A 24,465-nucleotide genomic window follows, 5' to 3' on the forward strand; every position below is an offset into this window, starting at 1 on the left:
TATTTGCATCAATAATTCTAAAACCATGCTACAAAGAAGGTTTTGAAAAAAATCATCTTAAAACTTACACAGTGGCAAACTCAACAGCATTAATATTTGACCTTTGTCTAGTGCATGTAAATAGATATTAACTGTTGTTTTTATGGTATTAACTTATGTAGATATAATTTTCACATTTTTTTTAAATATGTCAACAACCAAGTAACACAGAGGGAACTCCTTAACCTCATATGAATGCTCTCCTCTAGATGAATAAAATGCTGCTGACAGTATGTGTGTAACTTAAATGGTTGCTGAGATACTGTTGTTTACAAAATATTACAAATGTAATAGTTACTGTATTTACTGTGACATAAAATTCAGTTTAAGACCTAAAAAATACTACTACTACTATAAAAATAGGTTGTGCTGCAAAGTTTGCTATTTATACTTCTTCCATAACCGCTATCATTCTAGGGATATAAGCATTTGTTTGAAATGTGAGGACATACTTTGATTCTGTCAAAATACTTAGGCTCTGCCCATTGGAAGTTAATAATGCAAACGTCCTAAGCTTCATTGGAGTGAATGAGTTAAGGACTAACGCATCTTTCCTTCCTAAGGTGGCATCCAAAACTAATTTAAACTAGTCAATAAACTTACCAGTCTTTTTTCCAAGGTTCTCAAACAAAGGTGAATACATTCCATATATGCTGGGAGTTCATCACCAGCTTAGATTATATCTTCACAGGAACAAACCATTTAGAAAATCAGATGAATTGTTTTGGTAGTCTCAGAAACTAAATTGGTCAAAGCAGTGGCTAAGGTTACTCTTTCTAAATGGTTATCAGAATGCATTTCCTTTGTTTACAATAAAAAGGGGTTGTCTTTATTATCTAAACCTAAGGCTCACTCCTCAAGGGCAATGGTCACATCAACAATCTTTTCCAGTAAACTACCTATCGATGATATTTGTGCAGCAGGTACTTGGTTAGCAGTTCATACTTTTGTATCTCATTACAAGCTAGATGAACAATGTAGGTCACATTCCTCCTTTGGTTTCACCATCCTCAGAATGTCCTTCCTTGATACCACCTGGGCCTGTCAACTTGAAAATGTGTTCCATAGTTGAATTGGACAAAAATAAACAACATTGGATATAAAAGTTATGTATTTACTGATGGATCCATGTTGGCTGATTTTCATCCGGTTCAGCCTCCCTTCTGCCTGCCACCTTCCAAATTGACAGAAATGGGCTTCTGATGACTAAGTTGTCTCTGGCGTACTCTGTCTGTGAGCAGTCCTTACTATCTGTGCCCTAACCCTGCCATTTTTGTCCTGAATTCTGTATTTAGTTTTGAGCAGGGTTTATATGATTAATATACACATATATAAGTTTAGATATGGATATACTTGTGACACTGCCATCCCAGCTATCTGGAATTTTGTAAGTAATCATATGTCATTTGTGAATGTTAATATGATTCATATGCTTGTCTTACAAATGTAAGAGAACTATGTTATGTGTATATTAAACTACTGGTACAGAAGTGTGTGTTGAACTGTTTGTTATGTACTGAGCTTCAAGAATGTAACCACAGTGTACCCTACTGGAAAAAAAAACAGAAATGTATATAAACTATATACCTGTGCAAATGTATGTTTTAATAGTAGAAGCTGGACCATACAAAGTTAACTTGCAAAACTTCAAGAAAATAAGTTGAAAACTAAAGTGTTTTACGATTGTGTTATCTCTTGGTAAGCAGACAAATAGCCTATAGCTAGAAGTTCTTCTATTGTCTTGAAAATAATTTTAATTACCAGGTTTAAAATGTAAAGTGTTTTATTGCTTCCTAGCAGCTGCACATCTGAGAGATATGTACTTCTTACACAGAGATGATAAAATTCTTAGTTTCTGTTAGCCTGGGAACTGAAAGCAGTGACAAAGAGTGATGTCATCCAGGCTAACCCAGCAGTAATATGTGATATAGGTTCATAGGTAAGTACTAGGCTATCTGCCCGAGGGCATCTATAAGCCTAGCCAGAATGTGTTGGCTTTCGCCACCCCCTTAGATTAGTTTCCTGTGCCTCAGTCCAGCAGAGTCATTAGTTCCCTGTGCCTCTGTCCAGCAGAGCCACTGCAGTGATCCCCAGGGTAAATTTTCTGTTTCCCATCCACTCGTCAAGGTTTCTTTTGAAGAGAGTTAGTGAGGGGCTCTGCTTAATGTTGATTGGAATCCTGTTCGAAAGCATGGGGAGTCTCTGGGACAGGAATCTATCCCTCCAGCACATCCTATTTATCATTGTAGTGAGGTTTAGCTCCCTAATGCATGTGGCTCTCGGGGATATTTTTTTTTTTTTTTTTTTTTAGGTGGAGCATGTCCATCAATTCTGGGTTGGACATGGCCTTGTATGTCAGGGCAGAGATCACCTCTGAGTAAGCAGTATGCAACCGAGTACAGCTGGAGTTTCTTCAGTCGGGCTGCATAGGGCATATGTTTGAGGCCAGTAATCCTCTTGGTGAGGTACTTCTGTGATCTTTCCAGCTGTTGCAGGTGTCTTGTAAGGTACATCCCAAATGGGGTGTTGTACTCTATGATGGGTCTGATGAGTGATGAGTAGAGGGGCACAATAACCTCTTTTGTTCTAGATGCAAACCCTTTTGTGATTAGGTGGGCCACATAAAAGGATTTTCTAACCACCTTGGCAATATGATTATCAAAGGAGAGATTACTATCTACTTGGGTCCCCAGATCCCTTATTACATTTTCTGTATTTAGGGGACTACCTCATATGTGGTAGTTCACGGGTACTTTGTTTTTTCCAAAGGGGATGACTATGCACTTTTTGGCATTTAGCTTGAGGCCAAGATTTTGACACCAGGTATCCGTCTCAGTGAGACCCTTCTGGAGGATGTCTGTATCAGCTGGAGAGTCAGTTATGGCCCCCAATTTGCAGTCGTCTGCAAACTTGGTCAGCCATAGTCCTCCTCTGATTGTCTGTACCTCTGAGAAGTATATAACGAACAGGAGGGGTCCCAGGACTTAGCCCTGGGGGACACCATTTGTAACTGGTATAGAGTCAGACCTAGAGCCTGCAACTCTCACCATGTGGGTTCTATCTGTGAGCCAATTGGCAACCCATCTTGTGACGTAGGGGGTTATGTTCAGGCTGGTTTGCTTGTCTATAATACCAGAATGGGGAATGGTGTTGAAAGCCTTTACAAGGTCTAGGTAGGCTGTGTGGACCTCCTTTCCCTCGTCTAAAGCCTTGGTAACTGTCTCAAAGAAGTCCACCAAGTTTAGGAGGCATGATCTGCCCTTAACAAAGCAGATAAGCAAAGACAAAATTAAATATTAATTTAAGAACTCTCTCAGAGAGAGAGAGACTGAGCATTTTGTATCTTGTCTTGGACCTGGAAACATCCTCTCATCAGCCCTTGTCTTGCTAATTGTAAGTAACCAGGGTACAGTAATCTCTCTTAGATATAGATAGGAATATAGTAAATACTAGTTTAGATGTTTTCTGTATTTATTTGAGACTGTCCTGCAATGTTGTTTTAAAATATTTCCTGTGATTCTGAACTACTGTGTTGTTTGACTATTGTCTTGTTCTTTTATTATTTATTATTAAATATAATTAAACGTGACTTTGTGGCTGATATTTGTGAGACATATTTAAGCTCTTAGAATACTTGCATATGTATTTGGTGACACTGCACTGGCCACTCCTAAATAGTCTTAGTCTTGGTCACACTTACCATTTGGATAATAGTAACATTAGACAGTAGGATTAGTCACCCTTTGTAAGGGCCTTTAAGTAGCTAATAAGTAGGGGTTGGTGACAGTGATAACTACCTTATAGTCTGGGCAGAAGAGGGCATAGCTACTAGTAAACCTGTGCCAGCCTTCCCTGGTGTGTGTGTGTGTGTGTGTGTGTGTGTGTGTGTGTGTGTGTGTGTGTGTGTGTGTGTAAATCAAATCTCAAAGTGTGTGTCAGCTACTTGGGCAGGGACATGAAGCACTGGTTGGACAGAGAGGATGCTGGAGGTCTTGGGTTGACCCCTCAACTGGGATCTTAACCATATAGCTTTTCCAGTGGGGAGTCTTACTGGGGATCTGGAGAAAGAGGGAGAAACCAGCCCCAGACTGACTGTTATCTCTGTGTGCTCTTAAGGGAAATTGTACTTTACTGTGTGTGTACTTGTCTTCCTCCCATTGTGTACACCCTTCACTGTTGCCAGTGGTGAAGATTGAAGCTCTTTGATTAATGGGCCAGTACAGGGGTGTCACAATGCTATCTTGATTGAGCAAACTTGATCTGAGGTACTGAGGTGGAGTTCAGGGAATTATGAAATATTTTTTATGCTAGGAATTTAATTTTTTTTGGATTGTTACATGTCTTTTTTGACAGTTGTAGGACTGTGGCTCGTTTATTAATATTACGGTAAACTTTGTTTATTTTAAAGTTTACATTACTTTTTTGAGTGAAACATTTTATAAACTCTGTACAGGGGTAGGGTAAGTGTATGTTGCACTTGACACTGTGTTTTTAAGGTTTAAACACTACATATTTGATAGTTTTCTTTTAGCAGTTGTTGTTGTCAGTTTTACATGGACTTCAGGCTTCCTTCTCAGCTTTCTATGGAACAACCTCACAGTTCTTCTTTTCTCTGGCCACAAAAAGAAGAAAACTTCCAGACAGCTTCCCCCTTTAGCAGGCTATTACTTTGTCTCACCCTCACTCTGCAATAACTATTTCTAGCTCCTCAGACAGCTTATCTTCTTCTGTGCTTTCATCTGGTGTAGTCCCTTCAGCTGCCATAGACCAGGAGTTAGACATGTCCTCGGCAGGCATAGGAGAGACACTCTTGTTGGTCTCAGAGGAAAGAGCAGGGAATATTTCTCCTGAGACTCCCTTTAAGAAGAATCAGAAAGTTAAAACATTTATCTTTTCCTGTCTCTCTTACTTTAGATAGGGATAGTTATCGGGCTTATCTCAGGGCTTAGTTCAGGTTTTTAAACCTTCTCATTCTGGATTTGCTGGTAAGAGAAAAATGAATTCTTTATTTTATAAATATTCCCAGTTTGATGAACAGTGCAATGATTGTGAGGGAACAGCTTCTGGTTTTTTTTCTCCTTGAGTAAATAATTCTGATTCTGAGGGGGTGTTTCTTCTGATTGTCTATTACAACAATTTTCTTTTTCTGAAACAGTATCTAGGGTGAACCAGTTGTTTCAGTGGTAGCATGATGACACTCCAGTTTCTTTGAAAAATGTATTATTATTTATTACAACTGGAATCTCCTCAACCTATTCCTTTTCCTCCTGTTCTTCCAGCTTTGGGGTATGTTTTTATTACAACCTGCAGTGTGCTTGATAACCCAGCCCATAGTCCCAAAGATGGCAGATATATTGTAATTCCTCAGTCTTAAATTGTTTTGCTTTTTAATTCCAGATCCGACCCTGCATTGATTTCCTTGGCAAATACTTCATTAGCTAACTATTTAGTAATTGATAATCCGTCCTTCTCTGATAAGGATGGGAAACCTTTGATAAATTTGGGAAAATAATGCATTCCGATGCCACATATATTTTTAGCATTTATAATTGTCAGGCTCTCGTGTTAAAGTTTTTGCTTGCTTTATTTGATAATGTGAGGAATGTTATTGCCACTTTTTTCTTCTGAGGGAAAATCTCTGAATACTCTTATTACTTCTGTGTCTCAAATAACCAACCCAAAATTCTTTAAATGTGTTATGTCTCTGCTGATGTTTTGTGGAGAACAACAGCTACTGGATCTGATATGAGAAGGTTTGCATTGTTGCAGTCTCAAAATTTACCTGAGATCTGTAAAACTGAAATTTTGAACTCTTCTCTTGATAGGGAGGTTATTTTTGGACCCTCTGCTGCTGAGATGCTGAAAACATGTGACAAGACTTTTATACTGAACCACAGGATGTGGCAAATCTAGATCCAGTTTTGCTCACCTATCACTCCCCAGCCACCTCCAGGAAATACCATACAGAATTTCTCACCAGCTATCACTAAGGAGCAGGACCTCACTGCACTCACTAAGGCCAAGAACACTTCTTTGAAGGGCCTTGATAATATCACAGAATGACTCCCTGAATAGCATGAAACATGACTGGTCAGTCATTTAACCATAGCTTCCAGACAGGCTTCATGCCAAATGAATGGAGAACTGCAAAAGTTATCCTTCTCTGCAAGGGCAGACCTTCCATGGACCAGGGAACTACAGGCCCATTGTCTGTTAAGTTTCATATGCAAGGCCATGGAAAGAATTATCATGGATATGATAAGCAATGACATAGGAAACCTAGAGATACTGGGCCCTGCCTAGTTTGGTTTTGTCAAATGCATGTCATGCCTACTTAACATGGTGGATTTCTTTGAAAAGGTCATTAAAGCCACAGGAGATGACAGAACAGTGCACACTGCCTACCTCAGCCTTGTCAAGGAATTGAACACAATGCCTCTCTTAGACATTGCAGATAAACTTGCAAAATTAGGCATAACCCCAAACATCACCTGAAGGATAGCCAGCTGGCTCACTGGTAGGACACAAGAAGTTAAAATAGTGGACTCCACCTCCACAAAGAAGTCAGTCACTAGTGGAGTCTCAATGGGATCAGTGCTGGGGCCTTTCCTTATGGCATCTACTTCTCTGAAGTCAAGACAAATGTCATTGGCCTCTGGCTGACCAAGCTGCAGATGCCTGCTAACTAGGCATGGTCATTGAATTCCCTAAAGACACAAATACCCATCAACAGGGCCTGATGCAGACAAACAACTAGTGCTATAACCATGGTCTAAAACTCAGTGTGACAAAATGCATAATAGTACCTTTTGGAAATATGGCCTTCCTTGGAAATTTACACATTGATAATAGTTCCCTAATAGTAGACACAATGGTCAGGGATCTGGGAACACATGTTGACAGGAACCTGACCATTGCCCATTACATGTCTTCTGTGGTGAGAAAATCATTCTACATTGCACAGCGTATAAGGAAGGGCATGGCATCCGGGTCCAAAGAGGTAATTGTTCCTCTGTACTCAGCTCTCATCAGACCAGCCACTGAATGCAATGCACCTTTGGCATGGACATAACCGGGCACTTACAACAGCTTGAGAGACCACATAGATTCCTCAGAAAATGAAAGCAAGGTATCCTCTGATTCCACAGTGATGTATTTGTTGCACATATTCAAAACAGATATCAGAACTAGCAGTTCTAATGATCTAAACCTCATCTGTGACATAAGCAGGACATACTGGGGGGACAGGTATGTGTCTCAGAGATGACCCCTTCTCTGGACCAGGCTTCCCATTCATGTGAATCAAGGTTTATCCCTAACCATATTCAAATATAACTTGGATCACTGAATAAAAAAATTGCAAACTTACACCTGGTGTGGCATTTATATCCCTAATGAACAGGGGCAGCCTGTGAATGCTTGGTGTGTACAAGATTATATCATAACGATAAAATTCCTTGAGGTATTCACACGTCAGCAATATTTTGGTAGCTTTAGGATAAGCTTTGCTAGGCTTAAGATGACTCTTGGGCTGAGACCCTAGTAACCACCTATGAACCTATGAGAGAAGGGAACTATTTCAAGTGGTGACACAGATTTTTCACCCTTCCTTTTCCATATTTGTTAAAGGTTTCATCCCCAACTTAGGTTCTTTTTATAAAAAGCAAAATAACCAGACTTACCAAACTTCTGTCAGGCAGGTGTTCAAAAAACAATGACAAAGAGGCTATGAAAAGAAGGGGGGGGGGGGTTCCAAAAAAACAGGACAGTCCAAGAAGTCTGGATGACTATCTTCAAACAGTAACCCCTTCTGATCCTGGCAAACCATTAAATCTCACTCAAAATCTGTCTCTCTAATCTCAGACAAATGGGTTCTGAGAGCAATCCATCATGGTTTAAATGGCATTGAGTCCCTTCCTCCTTTTCAGGGGATTCTTCCTCATCTGCCAGATCAAGCTTCTTTTTCCCCTCCTGTTGTTCAGCTTTTGTTGACACAGGGGGTCATAGAACCTGTTCTTCTTTCTCTGACAAAGAAAGGTTTGTTTTCAAGAATATTTCTGGTTTGTAAGAAAGAAGCCTCACTGAGACCAGTCATAGCGCTTTCCTTTCTCAGTCAGTTTGTGAAAGTCCCAAAGTTCAAAAGGCTATTCCTTCACAATCTGTTACGACATGTTCTCACTTTTAATTGTTTTGCTGACTCTAGACCTAAAGGATGCTTATCATCATATTTCTATAGACTCAGATTTAAAATTTAAAATGGTTTTGAAATCTGAAAAGCCAGCTGGCTTCAAACTATGTTCAAAGTGTGGACACAAGATCCTTTCTAGTGAGTTGCACAGTTTATGCACCTATTGTTTGCACCCTCTTAACTTATAGGAGGATTGTTCCATTTGTCATTCTTTCAGTCACAGGGCCCTGGTTGAAAGGAAAACCAAGCTGATTTTGAGAAGTATGTTGCCATCTTCATTTGGAAAGGCCATTTCTGGCAGTGACCTTAAATCTTTGAAATCTATAACAGCTCAGTCGAGCCCTGCATCTTCTTCCTCTAAAAATTCTGGTAGAGGGAAGAAGAGACCTTTCTCTGCTATAAAAGACTCCTCGGAGTCAAGAACAAAAGTGACTAAGACTATAGATAAGACAACACGGTCGGACCCATTGACCCCAACCATATCTGTTTCAGATCCAACTTCTCTGGTTGCAACTTTATGGGGTAAGGATAGGTCGGAGCCATTGCACTCGGATCAGACCAGCTCATTCAAACCAATTATGTCTCTACCAAGTACCAGGTACTCTCCCTCTACTGATCTGGTCCCATTGAGAGTACCATCTCCCTTTCTAAGTAGACCTAAATCTCTGCCTGCCTATTCTTCCTGCTGCACCAGAAGTATCACTAAAGAAGACGTGGAATGGAAAATTCAGAAGATTTTGTGGACGCAAGGTATTGCTAAGTTCCCCTTGGCTCCTACCCATAAGGTCTGACATGCCCGGTGTTTTCTAGCCCAGATCAGAGGATTTCCCTTTCTTCAGATTAGGCCTTTGCTTGGAGCTCCTCAGTGTTTTCGGAGCTGGGGAGCTCTCTGAGTTGTAGTGAGCCTCATGGGCTCAGATGCAGTCAACTCTGGGACCATCTGAGCAGTTGATGCACCTCAGGGCTTCCATGCAGATGAGCTTGGCTCCGGCTTTGACCCTGGGCGAGCTGTCTTCAGATGTGGAGAGAACTCTGATCCATAAGAATGGCCTTTTGTATGTGGAGCTCTTCTCTACTCAGGAACAGTCAGCCTTTGGGGCTCTGGAGAGGGCAAGAGCTGCCTCTATAGCTAGGAAGACACCTCCCCCCTCAGATCCACAGTCTTCCTTTCTACAGCTCTTGCTCACCCATTCGGACCAGGCCCCAGAATATCGTAAGGATACCCCTGCCTCTTCTGATGCCTTTCCAGAGTATCCCACTGAGGCGGTCCCTTGGAAGAGAACTTTTAAGAGGAAGCATTTAGACTCCACTGAGGAATCAGCCACAGAAGACACCGACCTCAGTGAGAGAGAAGGATCCCCTTGGTCACCTACTGAGGATGTTTCGTTTGGAGAAATCTTGGAGATCTTGAAGCAGAGAGATGGCTGGCAGACCAGCAATCCTTCACCTGAGGAGTCGGTGTACCTGGTGGCCTTTGGATCTCATCAATCTACCTCCTGGGTGACTCTGCCCATTGACGAGCGTATATATTTGATCTCTTGATGAACATAGCAGAGACCACACTCCATTGAACCAACTCCCAGGAGACCAAACAAAATAATTATTGCCTGACGACAATAAATTTTGGACAAAAAGAGGTTGCAGTAGATGCCATGCTACTAAGAAGGAACTCTCAGAGGAAAGTTACACTATCCATCCCCCTAATAAGAATTCCAGGAAGAGGGATAGATGTGGGAAGTGCGTTTTCTCTTCAGTGATCTTTGCCTTACAATCGCTGAATTATCTTTCCTATTTTACTAGGCTTCAGCGGGATCTGGTCAAAGAGCTCTCAGATACTATTGAGGGTAGCTGAAGGGGTCCAAGAAAAGGTTACTTTCCAGCTGGCAACCCTACATTCTATATCTAACTCTTCCATGAGGCTCATATCACATGCAGCTGAGGGAATGAGTAGAGCGGCAGGTTCAGGCATATCCATGAGGAGACATGCCTGGATGCACCTTTGCAACTTTGCGGAGCCTTATATTTCTTCGTTCATCAGTGCTCTCTCTCAAACAGCGGTGGCGATTCAGTCAGACAACATGTTGGTGGTCTGGTACATAAACAAGGAAGGACAAGATAATATCCCCTGTGTCGGGAAGGACTCAGAGTGTGGCAATGGGAGATCTCATCCAGCCTCTTTTTTGTAGCAGTGCACATTCTGGGAAATAGCAGACAAGTTGAGCAGATCCATCCTCATGCCTCATGAGTGATCCCTCATCAGAAAGGGGTGGAAGACATTTTCCGAAGGTGGGGCCAGCCTTGCTGCAACCTCTTTGCATACCCCCTAAACTACAAATGCAGCAGCTACTTTGCCCTAATTTCCCTGGTGGAGGAGTCACCTAGGGATAGTGTAGTGCACAATTAGCCTCCCAGTCTACTATACGTCTTCCCCCCAACTCCCTTGATTCCCAGATTTCTCCAGAAAGCAATCAGGTTGAAAAGAACAGTAATCCTTATTGTACCATTTTGGCCTTAACATTTCTGGCTTCCCTTCCTTTGGCCTCATTTACTGAGAAAATGTTGGACTCTGGATCCCACTCCAGACCTACTGTCACATCCGACAGGAATGATTCATCCCAGTCTGTCAAACCTCAAGGTGATGGCTTGGTTTCTCCAATTCTATTGATAGCCAGACAACCTATGCACTCCTCCCCTGTCCTCCATATCTTACTAGTCTCCCATAAGTCTTCTACTCAAAAAATTTATAAAAACAAATGGAAAATATTTGTATCCTGGGCTAATCAACATGACATAGATCCCTTCACTGCAACAGTCCACTCTATTCTGAAGTTTTTGGCTCATCTCTTTGATAATGGAGAAGCTGCCTCTATGATTAACGTGCAATTAGCAGCAATCTCTGATTTTCATGTTGGGAAGAAAAACTTGTCACTCATTTCCCACAATCTCTGCAAAGCCTTTCTGAAAGGGACCCTTTTGCTAAGACCACCTTATAATGACCCTTCCCCTCCATGGGACCTAATCTTAGTTCTACATTTTATTGTTCAGCCCCCCTTTTGAACCTACAGCTACATGTGATATAAACTTTTTATCTTGGAAGATAATATTTCTAGTAGCCATTACGTCCGCCAGAAGGATATCTGAGATTCAGGCTTTATCTTACCAACCTTCATACCTGATTTTCCATAACGACAGAGTTCCCTTATGCACCAATCCCTCCTTTTTACCCAAGATTGTTTCAGAGTCCAGTATCAATCAATCCGTTAACTTACCCATCTTTTCTTTCTTAACTTCAGTAACAAAGTTGAATGCATGCTGCATTTGATAGATGTCCATAGATAATTATGTTTTTATCTGCAAAGACAAAAGATTTTAGTAAGGCAAATCAATTATTTATTTCCTTTGCAGGCCCTAGGAAAGACCTTTCAGTATCCAAAGTTACTCTAGCAAAATGGCTGTCTGATTGTGTTGCCTTCTTATACACTAAACAAGGTATAAATCATCCTAGACCTGTTCGAGCTCACTCAACCACAGCCATGGCCACTTCAGCAGTGTTTCAGGCTAATGCATCCATGGACGAGATGTGTGCACTGGCCACATGAGTTAATCATCATACCTTTATCACTCATTACAAATTGGATTTGATCTCCAGGGGAAGGGCTTCCTTTAGTTCAGTGGTTTTGAGGAATATCCTTCCTTGAGTCCATCCAAGATAAAGGTAGCTGGGGACTGTGTCCAATATGTGAGAACAAAATGAAAATTGACAATATCAGATAAAGACGTTATGTACTTATCATAGCATTCCATTTGTATTGTCAGTTTTCATTTCACCTCACATCCCTACCCTCCAAGCCCCCAACCTTTTGCTCCTGGTAGTGCGGAAAGTTCAGTATTAGTGGATTAGCTGCTTTTCTCTTTACTACAGAAATGGTCTCATCGTGATCATTGATGTAAATTTCTCTGTGTATACTGCTTCGTAATATACTTTAGCAAACATGATCTGAGGTAACAGGGAATGATGCATTATGGGTAAGGGGAAGTGCCCAAGAGCTTGTTGGTTGGCATGAGCTATTCTAACAGAAAAGTCGGATATGATGGATCGGATCCGAACCCATATGTGAGGTGAAATGAAAAATGAAAATACAGATGGAACGTTATGGTAAGTATTTTTTTTATCTGTGATATGGAATCTGAATTTCCTAGACATAGTAAAGCCTTGCTAAGTTTAATTCTGGTGGCTGCCAAAAAAGGAATTACTAGAAACTGGAAATTAAAGTCTAAACCAACCGTACTAAAAGTAATAAATATAGTAACAGAGATAAAAGAACTGAAAGGGGGATCTTTAGAAAAGAGTAAGAGCAACGTACATAGAAGAAAATGGAACTATGGGAACTATAGATGTAGAATAATGTTTTGGAGGAGGAATAAGGTTTAAGGGAAGGCAGGAATTGGATGAGCTATGTAACGTCTGACTGACAAGGACTGTACAGAAGATTATAGGTGATGTATAATGTTTGCAACTGAAAATATATCAATATGGCAGAGGGGGGGGGGGCTGCAGAAACCGGGATTCAGGGGTCCCTTCTCAGGCAGAAAACTCCAATGTCTGTGAGGCTTGCCCAACTACTCCCTTCGGGAGGCACTCAAGGCAAATTTATCTCTTCACTCAGGTGTGTGGATTGTTCTCACACAGAATAACTGAGTGAGATAAATCATATCTGTAGGATATACAATATCCTTTTCTCATCCCCCAGCACATCAGTCTCTACCTCTCCCAGACATCCCACCCCACCAGTGCAGAGTGGCAAAAAGAGATATTGCCACTAACTTAAAAATAATAGCTATCCAAGAGGTCCCACAGCCCAAACAAAGTCAGAGGATCTATTCAAAATTCTTTTTAGTTCCATAGAAAACAAAGTTCTCAGGCCAGTCTTGGATCTCAGTAGCATAAAGCAATTTGGAACCATTCAGAATGGTCACAATACAAGTGATGTTGCCTTATTTGAATGCTTGATGACAAACTACTGGATGGAATGTGCAGAATAGACCCTTAGGATGACTACTTCTACATCAGAAATTGCCAGAGCATCAAGGAGATTCCTGTGCTTCCAGAAAGGAGCCAATCATTTTCATTTCATGGCCCTGCCCCTCAGTTTCATTGCAGTCCCCCAGGTGTTCACCAAATGCGTGGCAGTAGTCACAGCCCATCTGCAATTCAAAGGAATCCACATATTCCCAAACTCTGATGGCTGTCTCCTAGCTGCTAGACCAGTAAAGTCCCCTATCAATGCCAGAGGCTACTAGCTGCAAATCTGCTTATTCATGAATATCTCAGTCATCCATGAAAAATCACAGATATAACCTACTCAGTATATTTTCTTCATAGGCTGCCATCCAGACACAACAAAGTACATTTTGGAACTTCTCACAGCAGGCTTCTAACTGTAAGAAGAACAGTCTCTTATTCACTGGATTATCAGTTACCTTCGACCTTTCTGGTTCTGAAAGTTCTAGATCTAATGGATTTGGCAAATCTAATGGTTCCTCATGCTTGCTTGCAGTTTAGGGTTCTTCAGTGGACACTGAAAGTAAAGTGGACCCAACTTTCAGATTTTTTGAGTGTGTCTGTTTGCATGATATAGGTTTGCAGGCAACACCTGTTCTGGTGGTTGTACTCCCAACAGTTTCCATAAGGAGATCATTTATTTTTTCTGCTCAAAGAGTGACACTTACCGTGGGCACCTCCTCTCTGAGGTGGGGGTTAGGGCATTATGAGGAGAGAGTGGTCCGATCATGGACAAGTATGGAGGTCAATCTTCACATCTACAGCTTGGAAATGAGGGCAGTCCTGCAAGTGCTGCAAGTCCTTCAGGACTTCCTTCCTCCAGAGGTGATCTCCATACAGTTGTACAGTATATCTGCAGTATAGTACATCAACAAGCAGGGAGGAAACATATCTCACTCATTTGCAGAGAGGCCAAGAGAGTGTGGCAGTGGGTGACAGCTTTTTATCACCTACTGATAGCAATGCACATCCCAGGGAAAGACAGCTGTCTAGCAGACAGGCTGAGCAGATCTATACTAATGCATCATCAGTGATCTCACAGTCCTACAGTGGCACAGCTCATTTAAAGACACTAGGACCAGCCCATCTTCAGTGTCTTTGCCACCACATACAGCATGAAGTGCAGCAGCTATTTTGTCCTGATCTGAAGGGACAGTCACTGAGAGATGCTCTGGTTTGTTTTCACCCCCCCCCCAGAGTTTTTTTTTTACACCTTTCCTTTGGTGACCATATTTCTACAGAAAGCTTTTGCAATCAAAGCAACAGTAATCCTCATTGCCCTATTATGGCACAAGCAATTCTGGTTTCCCTTAATGAGGCCTTACTTAGTGAAGCAGCCATGGCTTCTGGATCCACCAGTGGAGGTACGTTCCTACCTGTCCAGTCAGCTTCACCCAGACTTGCATTCCATCAAGCTAACTGCATGATTTCTCCCATTCTAATAATGGCCAAGGATTCTGTCCTATCCCAAAATGTTGTTTGAATATTATTAGCATCTCAGAAAGAATCCACATGTAAAATTTACAAGAAAATGGAAATGCTATTCTGTATGGGCCATAAACCAAGAACAGGGCCTTTCTCTGTCCCAACCCTGTCTGTTCTACATTTCCTGTAATCTTTGCTTGATGCTGGCTGGAACTAGCTACTACTAAAGTCCAGTAGGCAACCATTTCCAGCTTCCACAGTGGGTTCCCATCATCTAACTGGCAGGCCACATGCTGTGCAAAGCCAAGAGGTCTTTCTCTTGCATCCCCTTATCAAGGATCCAACACCCTCTTGGGGACTTTGTTTTGCGCTAGAGACTTTAGAATGTTCCCCTTTTTAAATAAATTCATCTGTAGACCTGAGACATCTATCATGAAAGACCTTGATTTTGGTAGCCATCACTTTAACAAGATGGATCTCAGTGGCACAGGCTGTTTTGTCCTTGCTTGCTGTTCCATGGATATAGAGTCTTACTAAGAACTAACCAGCACTTTTTCATTCAGAAAGTGGCCTCAGAAAACAACCTAAACAAACTTATTCATATTCCAGAGTTCTTCACAAACCATAATAACAAATGAAAACACCTACATACACTAGGGGGTCCACTAATAACTACAGTTCTACCTTTATAGAACCAAAACTGTAAAAAAGTCTCCCATTTGTTTGTAGCCTTTGCTCCATCCAGACTGGGTTGAAAGGTCTCTAAAAATGACTCTGTCCGGATGGCTTCAACACTTAATTTTTCTTTAGAAAGAAGCCATTGCCCTCCAAACTGAAAGCTCATTCTACCAGATCAGTATCAGCTTCTGTAGGGTTGGGGATTGGAATAATGGTTAAAGTGCTTACTTCATAAACACAAGGGACATGGTGTAATTCTCACCTTTGAGGGAATTTGGCTAGGCTTAAAATGGCCCACAAGGATAGCTAGCCTAGAACTTACATATGAACGTACGGATTCTTTAAGACCTCTTCTGTGGCTGAAATTTTTGCAGAAGCAACATGGTCTATTCAGCATATCTTTGCCAACCATTACTATTTGGTTATGCTCTCTATATCCGGAATCTTCTTTGCAGCTACTGTCCTTTGGGGTGTCCTGTAATGATTCCACCAGGGACAAACAGGTAACTTGTGCGTCTGTTCCAAAAGTCATATTGGATGGATTGGTTTTCATAGCTATTGCTCGTTTATTGGATTATTGTATCACATCTGCAGTAAGCTTCCTTCGGGGTTTTCTACTTCAACATATTGGATGGATGAAATAGAATACTAAATGATGTACTTAATAAAATGCTGGATCCGTTTTATCCCTAGTCATTTTGATTCAAAAACCTACCCACTACTCCTGATCAAAATTTTTACATCCCTCTGGAAGGAACTGGTAGACCTATTTGAAGCACTTCTGTCCCTCAGTCCTACATCTTCCAGTTATAGTCACTTATTATGGATACTCCTAAAGCCCTTATTGGGTACACAGCAAATATAATCTGTAGGAGGAGTGAGAACAGATGCATTATGGGGGTTGCTTGAAGGAGCTCAAGGTTAGGAACACTAGTAATACTGGTGAATCAGATCTGTTGATCAGCTCTATTTCTAAAAGTTAAATCAGGCATACTAGGGACAAAAATGATTCAGCATTATGGTAAGTACATAACTTCAATGTTCTTGTTATAATATATTTTTTAAGAAGGTTTTTATTTAGAGAATGTAGAAAAACTTGGGGACATAACACTTGGTATATCAAAGATATGGAAAATAAAGATTCTTTGAGATTGTGGCAGGGAGAAAAACGCTATTGAAAGCAGAAAGAGCTGTAGCTGAAACGACAGTAGATAGCTGTTGTGGATCAAAGTATTCACATTCGGACTTATGGTTTCTTTTTACTTTACTTTTGTAGTGTGATGCTTATATCAAGATTGCAACTGGAAACAGCATGCTTGATGACAAAGAACATTATGTTCCTAAGTCCTTGAACCCAGTCTTTGGCAAGTGAGTAAAAGCGATACTATTGATTTGCTAGGTAAGGAAGTACTGTTTTACAAAGACATGACATTCTTTAAGAAATGCAGTAGTGTTGTAGTAGCCTAAGCGTTATTTTTCTCAAAACAGATAAATTACATGTTTGTTTTAATTTTGATGGCTTATTTGTAGGATTTTGTTTTTATTTATTAATTGGCAGTTTTTCTCCAGCCTTTTTTACTCTGCCTGCTGTGCACCACATCATGAATCCAGCTTAACATAACACCTGCAGACTACTCTATCAGAAATACTGTGTGAGCAAACTGGTGTAACTAAGGAAATTTTTGTTTGAGCTGTGATACTGAATCAGATTTGCCTAGACATACTAGGGCTTGCAGAGTTTAGTTCAGGTGGCTGCCAAAAAAGCAATGACTAAAATGGAAATCAAACTCTAAACCAACTGTACAAGAAGTAGTGAATATAATAACAGAGATAAAAAAAACTGGAAGTGGGATCTTTAGAAAAAGGTATTTACAAAGGAAAATGGGGAATTGTGGGAAGAATACATGCAGAATAATGTTTTGGAGGAGGAATGAGGTTTAAGGGAAGGCAAGAATTGAATGAGCTATGTAATGTTTGACTGACAGTGACTGGATAGATGATAAGTGAGGTATAATGTTTTTGTCTGAAAATATGTTAATATGCTTTGTTTTCTTTTATATAAATGCATGATTGCCTATGTCATTAGTGATCATTTAATACATATGTTTCTTATTAAAAAAATAACTCACCTCAAGGCCAATCAAACTGGATGACAAGGTTGAGCTTCCCTACTTCCAAATTACCTTGGAAAACATCCCATGCCATACCATATTCTTGCAAGCTATATATCCCCCTTTATGATCCAGGAAACCCATAACTCGCACATACTAGAGACACTCTCAATTCAGCTTAATACCATAGTCATGGCTAACATTAATTACCCTACTTACTGTAAACTGGGAATTATACATAACCCCAATCTTGCAGGCCCAGAGATTTCTGGACTTTGTAAAAACAAGTATCCTGGTCCGGATAGTCCGTATGCCCACTGAGATATAAACATACTGGATCTGGTCCACACAAATATGGGAGAATTCTACACACATACCCTACTGTAATGTTCTCTGTGGTAAGGACGACCATAAAGCTGTCTCCTTTGAAATAAAACTAAAACTCAGGACACAGCTTATCCTGGAACATTTAGGAACTATTCTAAGCCAAACGTAATATTATTTAAATGATAACCTGGCAAAATTCCAAGCCTTCCCAAAACCTGAGAAGGCAGTTGCCTATAATAAGTTCAGAACAAACTCAAAAAGCAAGTCTGCCTCAAGGAACCCCAGCATCAATAGATTGCACAAAAAAAGGAAGAAAGACAAAGCAAAAATTAGGAAGTGCAATGCCCAGCAGAATTAAAACTCTCTAATCTATCTAAACAAACAATGCAGATGACAAATGGCAAATCAGGTTTACTAAGGCCAATTTTTAGGTAAAAATAACATCCTAGGCCAAGAGCAGCCACAAGGCTTTCTGTATCTATTTCCACAACCTGAAAGGCAGTACACAACAGTGTACAAAACTAATTGTATATGGAGCCACCTACACTGAGTTGGAAGATATAACAAATCTACTGGCCAACAAATTCAGCTACAGTTTTAACTGTCTAATCCCTCAACCACTGCTCAGGAAATACCATTGAACATAACTCCCTGTCAACTGTCACTAGGGAGTATGTCTTAAATGGTTTCTCTAAGGCCAAGAACATCAATGGACCATGATAATATTCCTAGATGCCTCCTAAACAGCATGAAACATGACCTGTCAGTACCTCTGGAGTCACTGTTTAGCCATAGTGTCCAGGCAGGCTTTGTGCAACATGAATGAAGAACTGCAGTGGTCATACCTCTGCACAAGAGTAAACCATCTATGGACCCCAGTATCTACATACCCATATGTATGACTAGTCTCATATGTAAAGCCATGGAAAGAATTATCAGGAAATTATTAATAATGACATAAGAAAACTTCAGACACTGGATTCAACCCAGTTTAGTTTTGTCAAGAGCAGATCACCCTGATGGAAAGTCACCAAGGCAATCAATGAGTCAAAATAGTGCATACTGCCTACCTTAGCCTGGCCAAGGCATTTGATACAATACCCCACTCAAGAATTGTAAACAAATTCACAAAATTAGGTGTAAACCCCATGCAACATGCTGGATAGCCAGCTTCCTCTCAAATAGGACCCAGGGAGTTAGGATAAAGGCAACCACTTCCAGAAAGGGGTCGGTCAGTAGCAGAGTCCCTCAGGGCTGTTTGCTGAGTCTACTCCTTTTTGGCATCTACTTCTCTGAGGTTAAGACCGATGTCAGGGGCCTCTGGCTGACCAAGTTTGCAGATGATTGTAAACTAGGAGCAGTCATAGAATCCCCTCCAAGACCCTTCCCCTCCAGGAAGGTTTGACAAATACAAATATCTGGTGCCAAAGCTGCAGTTTAAAACTCAATGTTAAGAAATGCATAATAGTACCTTTTGGGAGATTGGCTACCCCAGAAAAATACCTTATACCTGATATCACACCAATAAGAGTAAACCCAGTATTTAGAGATTTGGGGATGTATGTAGACAGTAACCTGGCATTCAAACAACATGCGTCTAAGGCAGTAAGGAAAATCATTCTATATTGCTCAACTTATAAGCAAAGGTATGGCATATAGGTCAAAGGAAGTCATTGTTCTACTGTATTCAGTCCTCATCAGTCCTATTATTGAGTACAATCCCCCCATCAGTTTGTATCTGACCAGGCACATGTTGCAACTGAAACATCCATAGAGGTCCCCTCACAAAAAAGGGTGTTAACAGCATGTCTTATGTTGATCACCTCAACATCCTATTCTTTGTACTCTTTCCCCTACAGAATGCTGAGGGACAGTCTATTGCCAGCATACAAGGCATCCTTGGATCTTGCAGTGATGGACATTTTGCATGTCTGTTAAACAAATAGCATCAGGACTTAAACCTTACTTGAGCTACATAAATAGGACATGTTAAAGGGAAGGGTATTGGTCTCAGAGAATACCTCTTCTCTGGAATAGGCTTCCCATCCATGTGAATCAGATTTCTTCCATAACTCAATTCCAAGTGTAACCTGGCTAGTGGATGGGAAATAGGAAATTAATTTCTGGTCTGGCATCTGTGTCTCTAATGAACAAAGGCAGAGTATAAATGCTTGACCATCTAAGCCGTAGCTTCCATATACCCCTTAAAATAACCTTAGGGCACCAAAACTTGTTGGATGTGTTTAGGATGCATGGCTAAACTTATTAAGGACCCTGTGGTTGTTGGTATGTTATACACTGATGAACCTATGAAATAATTACTGTATATAAGAAGAAAATAAAGAGGTAAGAATTACAGGGATGGATGTGACATATGATAATATTATGAGGGAACAATTATGGAATATTCTGGAGAAATACAATGTAGATAAGAAAATAATGTGGATGTGTAAAACTGGTTATTATAAAGGTAAGACTAGTATTATAATAAATAGTTGGATAGGAAGAGAAATTAAAAAAGAAAAGTTATGAACAGGGTTGTCCCTTAAGTAGTTTATTGTTTGGTTTATGCGTAAATGCATTATAGGGACTGTAAATAAAAAAAATGTGAAAATGCTAGGTATAAATATGAGGGGGAGATAGCAATTCCAATTATGTTGGCAAATGCAGATGATGTAATTGTTAAAATATTAGATGAATGGCAGAAGTAGTAAAAATAGTAGCAGAAAAGATGGGTTTATATTAGAACACCGAATAGCCTAAATATCGAACAGAATAGCCTAAATATCGAACAGTCTAAAGGCTGAAAATGCCAGACCTCAAACTCGCTATTGTTGGGGGCTGTGACCCCACACCTCCAGCTAATTATATATACCGCTGTACCACGATCTCACTGTAACAGTTCACCGAATGGCATTTTCACTGTAAAATGCCATTTGATGAACTGACTCTTCGATCACGTAATAGAGACCCGTTTAAGATATGTTGATTTAAAAATGAACAAAAGTAAAGAATTTGGGTAAACATTGAAAAAGGCAGGCATTTATTTTAATTATTACCACAAAACAACCAATAATGAAATAAAAGGTGGTTTAAAGGCACGCTACACAGAACTGGAGGGTTCAGCTGAAACACAGCAAAACAATTGTTTATTAATAAAAAAGCATTCATGGTAAAATATTTAAATGTAAATAATGTGGAGCTTTTCTCCTTAGGCCTCTGCTGAAAAAGGGCTATCAGCTCAGACAGACAAACTTGGTCAACAAATGTACAATAAATAAATAATAAAATATGAGAAAATTACTAACATGGTAGGAGGAAATGAGATAAAAATGGTGATGTATAACCAGTCTACAGAAAAGTCTCCAGGATTAGATGGTATTCCTGTGGAAGTTTGAAAGCTATGAGGGAAGAAAGTGACAAAGATCTAGTCATTTTTTTTAATAGTATTTAAAAGGATAAGAAGCACCAACATCCTGAAAGAAAGCTATGGTAGCTGTAATACCTAAGGAAGGTAAAGACCCATCAGATTCATCTTCATATAGGACCATTTTCTAAGCCATGACTATAAACTGTTTATGTCTATAATGGCTAAAATAATGGCAAAGGTGATGCCAGAATTGATAGATACAGATCAGTGTGGTTTTCGGAGGGAAGACCAAGTTTGCCAACATTGATAAAACAACGATGATCCAGAGGGAAGCAGAATGTAAGAAAAAACACTTTTTGTGGGTCTTCATGCAGAGAAAGCATTCAACAGTGTAAGCTGGGATTTTATGAGTAGGGCAATGGAAGCATTTGCATTCCCTGACAAAATAATAAGGTTAATTACAAAGATATATGAGGGCTTTGAGGCAAAAATTAAAGTGGTGGGGATTCCTCTCTGTTAACTTCTATCTAAACTGAGGAACCAGGCAGGGGTGTCCTCTTTCACCTTTGTTATTTGTATTATAAACAGAAACACAGAAAAGGCTGGCAGTAGGAAAGCAGGCAAAATGTCCACAAACAGAAACAAATTTATTGGTAAGCGCTTTCGTTTGGTGTAATCACCAAACTTCATCAGACAAACCCAGTTAAAAACAATACCCTTATATACTTATTTGCTTACATCACTAGGGTTCAACAGCCAATAGAAAACTTTACACGATACGTAATGAAGTGATTGACAAATGTAATAGGGGTTTTTATGCCCCATTACTTGGGGAACATCACCTTGTGGTTAGAACAGAGGTGGAGGTCAGAGACACTATCATTGTGCAAAACACTAGTGAAATAACTGATATTACACAAGTATTTCATCTACATGAAAGGAACAAAAGAGAAGTGTATTGTCCCTTTATTACATCTTATCAAAGTAGTAGTACTATAGTTAGGGACATTTTATATAAAAACTGGAATATCATTAGAATGGACAATGACCTGGTAGAGAAGCTCAAAGAAGGCTATCCCAAAGAATATATGAACATTTTTATGACATCTCACACCATAGGGGCACAAATGCTCTATATAGACATGTGAACAAATTTCCCTCACATAGTTTTAAATTCCTAGCACTGTATCAGGTTTTAAGGGACCCACAAGGTGGACCATGGAAATTAATATTAGAAAATAAAGAGACATGGTGGCAAATCTGTTTGAACAATGGTTCACCTCCTGGGTTAAATGAAATGATTTCCATTAACAGTTTTTAAAAATGAAAGTTTATGACAGGTAATTGATTTGTAATGTATATTAGTTAAAGGTTTTAGTTTGGAATATATTTACACACACACACACACATATTTATATATATATATATATATATATATATATATATATATATATATATATATATATATATATATATATATAGATATATATACACACACACACACATATATATATATATATATATATATATATATATATATACATATACATAGTAGTACTATGAATTTATGAATGCTTTAAAATTTTATATGGCTGTATTTTTAAACTTTAAATATTGTAAGGTTTTCTATTGGCTGTTGAACCCTGATGATGTAAGCAAATAAGTATATAAGGGTATTGTTTTTAACTGGGTTTGTCTGATGAAGTTTGGTGATTACACCAAATGAAAGCGCTTACCAATAAATTTGTTTCTGTTTGTGGACGTTTTGCCTGCTTTTCTTCTGCCAGCCTTTTCTGTGTTTCTGTTGGTTTCAGTGCAGTGGTTTTTATTTGCATTATATTTAGAACCATTGGCAAAGAAAATAAGGGACTCAGAAAGTGAAGGATATAGCTGGTATGGTAATCAAGAAAATTTGGCTTTATTTGCAGATTAAATTATTTTGTATATGATAAACTTAGGAAAGGACTTTTCAATGTTGTGGAACATTCTGAGGCAGTTTCAAGTCTTTTCAGGATGCAAACTTTAATGAATATAAAACAAAGAAAATAGTTATAAACTATGTACCCACACATGAATTGGTTCAGTAATACCCATATTTATGGAGACATGATAAAATGAAGTACTTAGGAGTATGAGTTAAAAATGATTCTGTTATGGCAGCAAAAAATATGTATGAAGAGACTAAACAAACGATAATGCAAAAATTGAAAAATTGGAAGCACTGTTTTATGGATATGGATAGCAAGATAAAAGCAGAGAAAATGTTTTTAGTCCTTTTAGTTTTATATATAGGTCAGGCATATTTTTATCAACCAGAGGAGAAGTTGTGGACAGCAGTTAATAAAGAGCTGAAGGAATGTATCTAAGAAAGGAAGAGGGCAAGGGTCAAGTGGGATAATCTGATTTTTGAAATAGAAAAAGGTGATATGGGTTTTCCTGATTTGAGGGGTATTTCAGAGCTACACAGCTAAGGCTTCTATATATAACACAATCAGAAAGCTATAATTCAAAGTGGAAAGAGATGATGATGAAATGGAGGGAAGCTCAATAAATAAGGACAGAATGGGTTTTGGATGTTGGTCCTTAAGGAGAATAACAATAATCATACAGAATATTATATTCATAAATTAGCAGAAAGTATATTAAGAGCTAATCCAACATGGGAATGAAGAAAGGAGATTCTGCTGATAGGTATAACAGCAAGTAGGAGCACAGAGAAAATGCAAGAGGTTGTGGAATTTACTGGAGAAAACTGGCAAAAGAAACAGGGTATTGGAAGAAAATAGAGAGGGAAAGGTAACAGAATAGGAAGAAGCCAAGAAGTCATTTGGACTGCAGGCTAGAGATTGCATTCCCTGTCAAGGACTGATACGAGAGTATAGGCAAAGAGTAAGGAATAAAGGGATTCTAAGTGAAAGAATAGCACTGGTAGAGTTTTTTTAGTGAAATCTAGTATAGAAGCTGCTATTCAAGAAAGGGATAATTAGTAGCTCGTATAGCTTATTGTGTGATGACTATGGGAGTCAGTCAGAGGAGGTTAGGATTTGGAAGAGAGATTGGATAAGCAGTTCACAAAGAAACAATGGGAAGATATATGTATGGCTCCCAAATATGCAACAAAATCTAGTAGATTTTGGATCTTTGCTTGGAAGTGTTTTCATATGTATTTTTGTACCACAAAAGCAGATTTAAAAATAATTTTTCTTAAGGTAAATTGCAAATGTTGGAGGTGTGATGGGGAAGAAAGAGGTAATTGGGAACATAT

General features: G+C 39.4%; 1 protein-coding gene across 1 annotated transcript in view; it reads left to right on the forward strand.

Annotated features, from left to right (window-relative positions):
- The window catches only part of LOC122810691 (myoferlin-like), a 1,883,765-nt gene that overhangs the window by 1,049,545 nt on the left and 809,755 nt on the right, over nucleotides 1-24,465 (forward strand). Inside the window, 1 exon segment of the mRNA XM_044082260.1 lies at nucleotides 16,669-16,760. Within this exon segment, the coding sequence (XP_043938195.1) occupies nucleotides 16,669-16,760 (92 nt within the window).

The sequence above is a fragment of the Protopterus annectens genome, chromosome 9.part0 (assembly GCF_019279795.1).
Source record: "Protopterus annectens isolate FY-2018-M chromosome 9.part0, PAN1.0, whole genome shotgun sequence".
Lineage (NCBI taxonomy): Eukaryota > Metazoa > Chordata > Ceratodontiformes > Protopteridae > Protopterus > Protopterus annectens.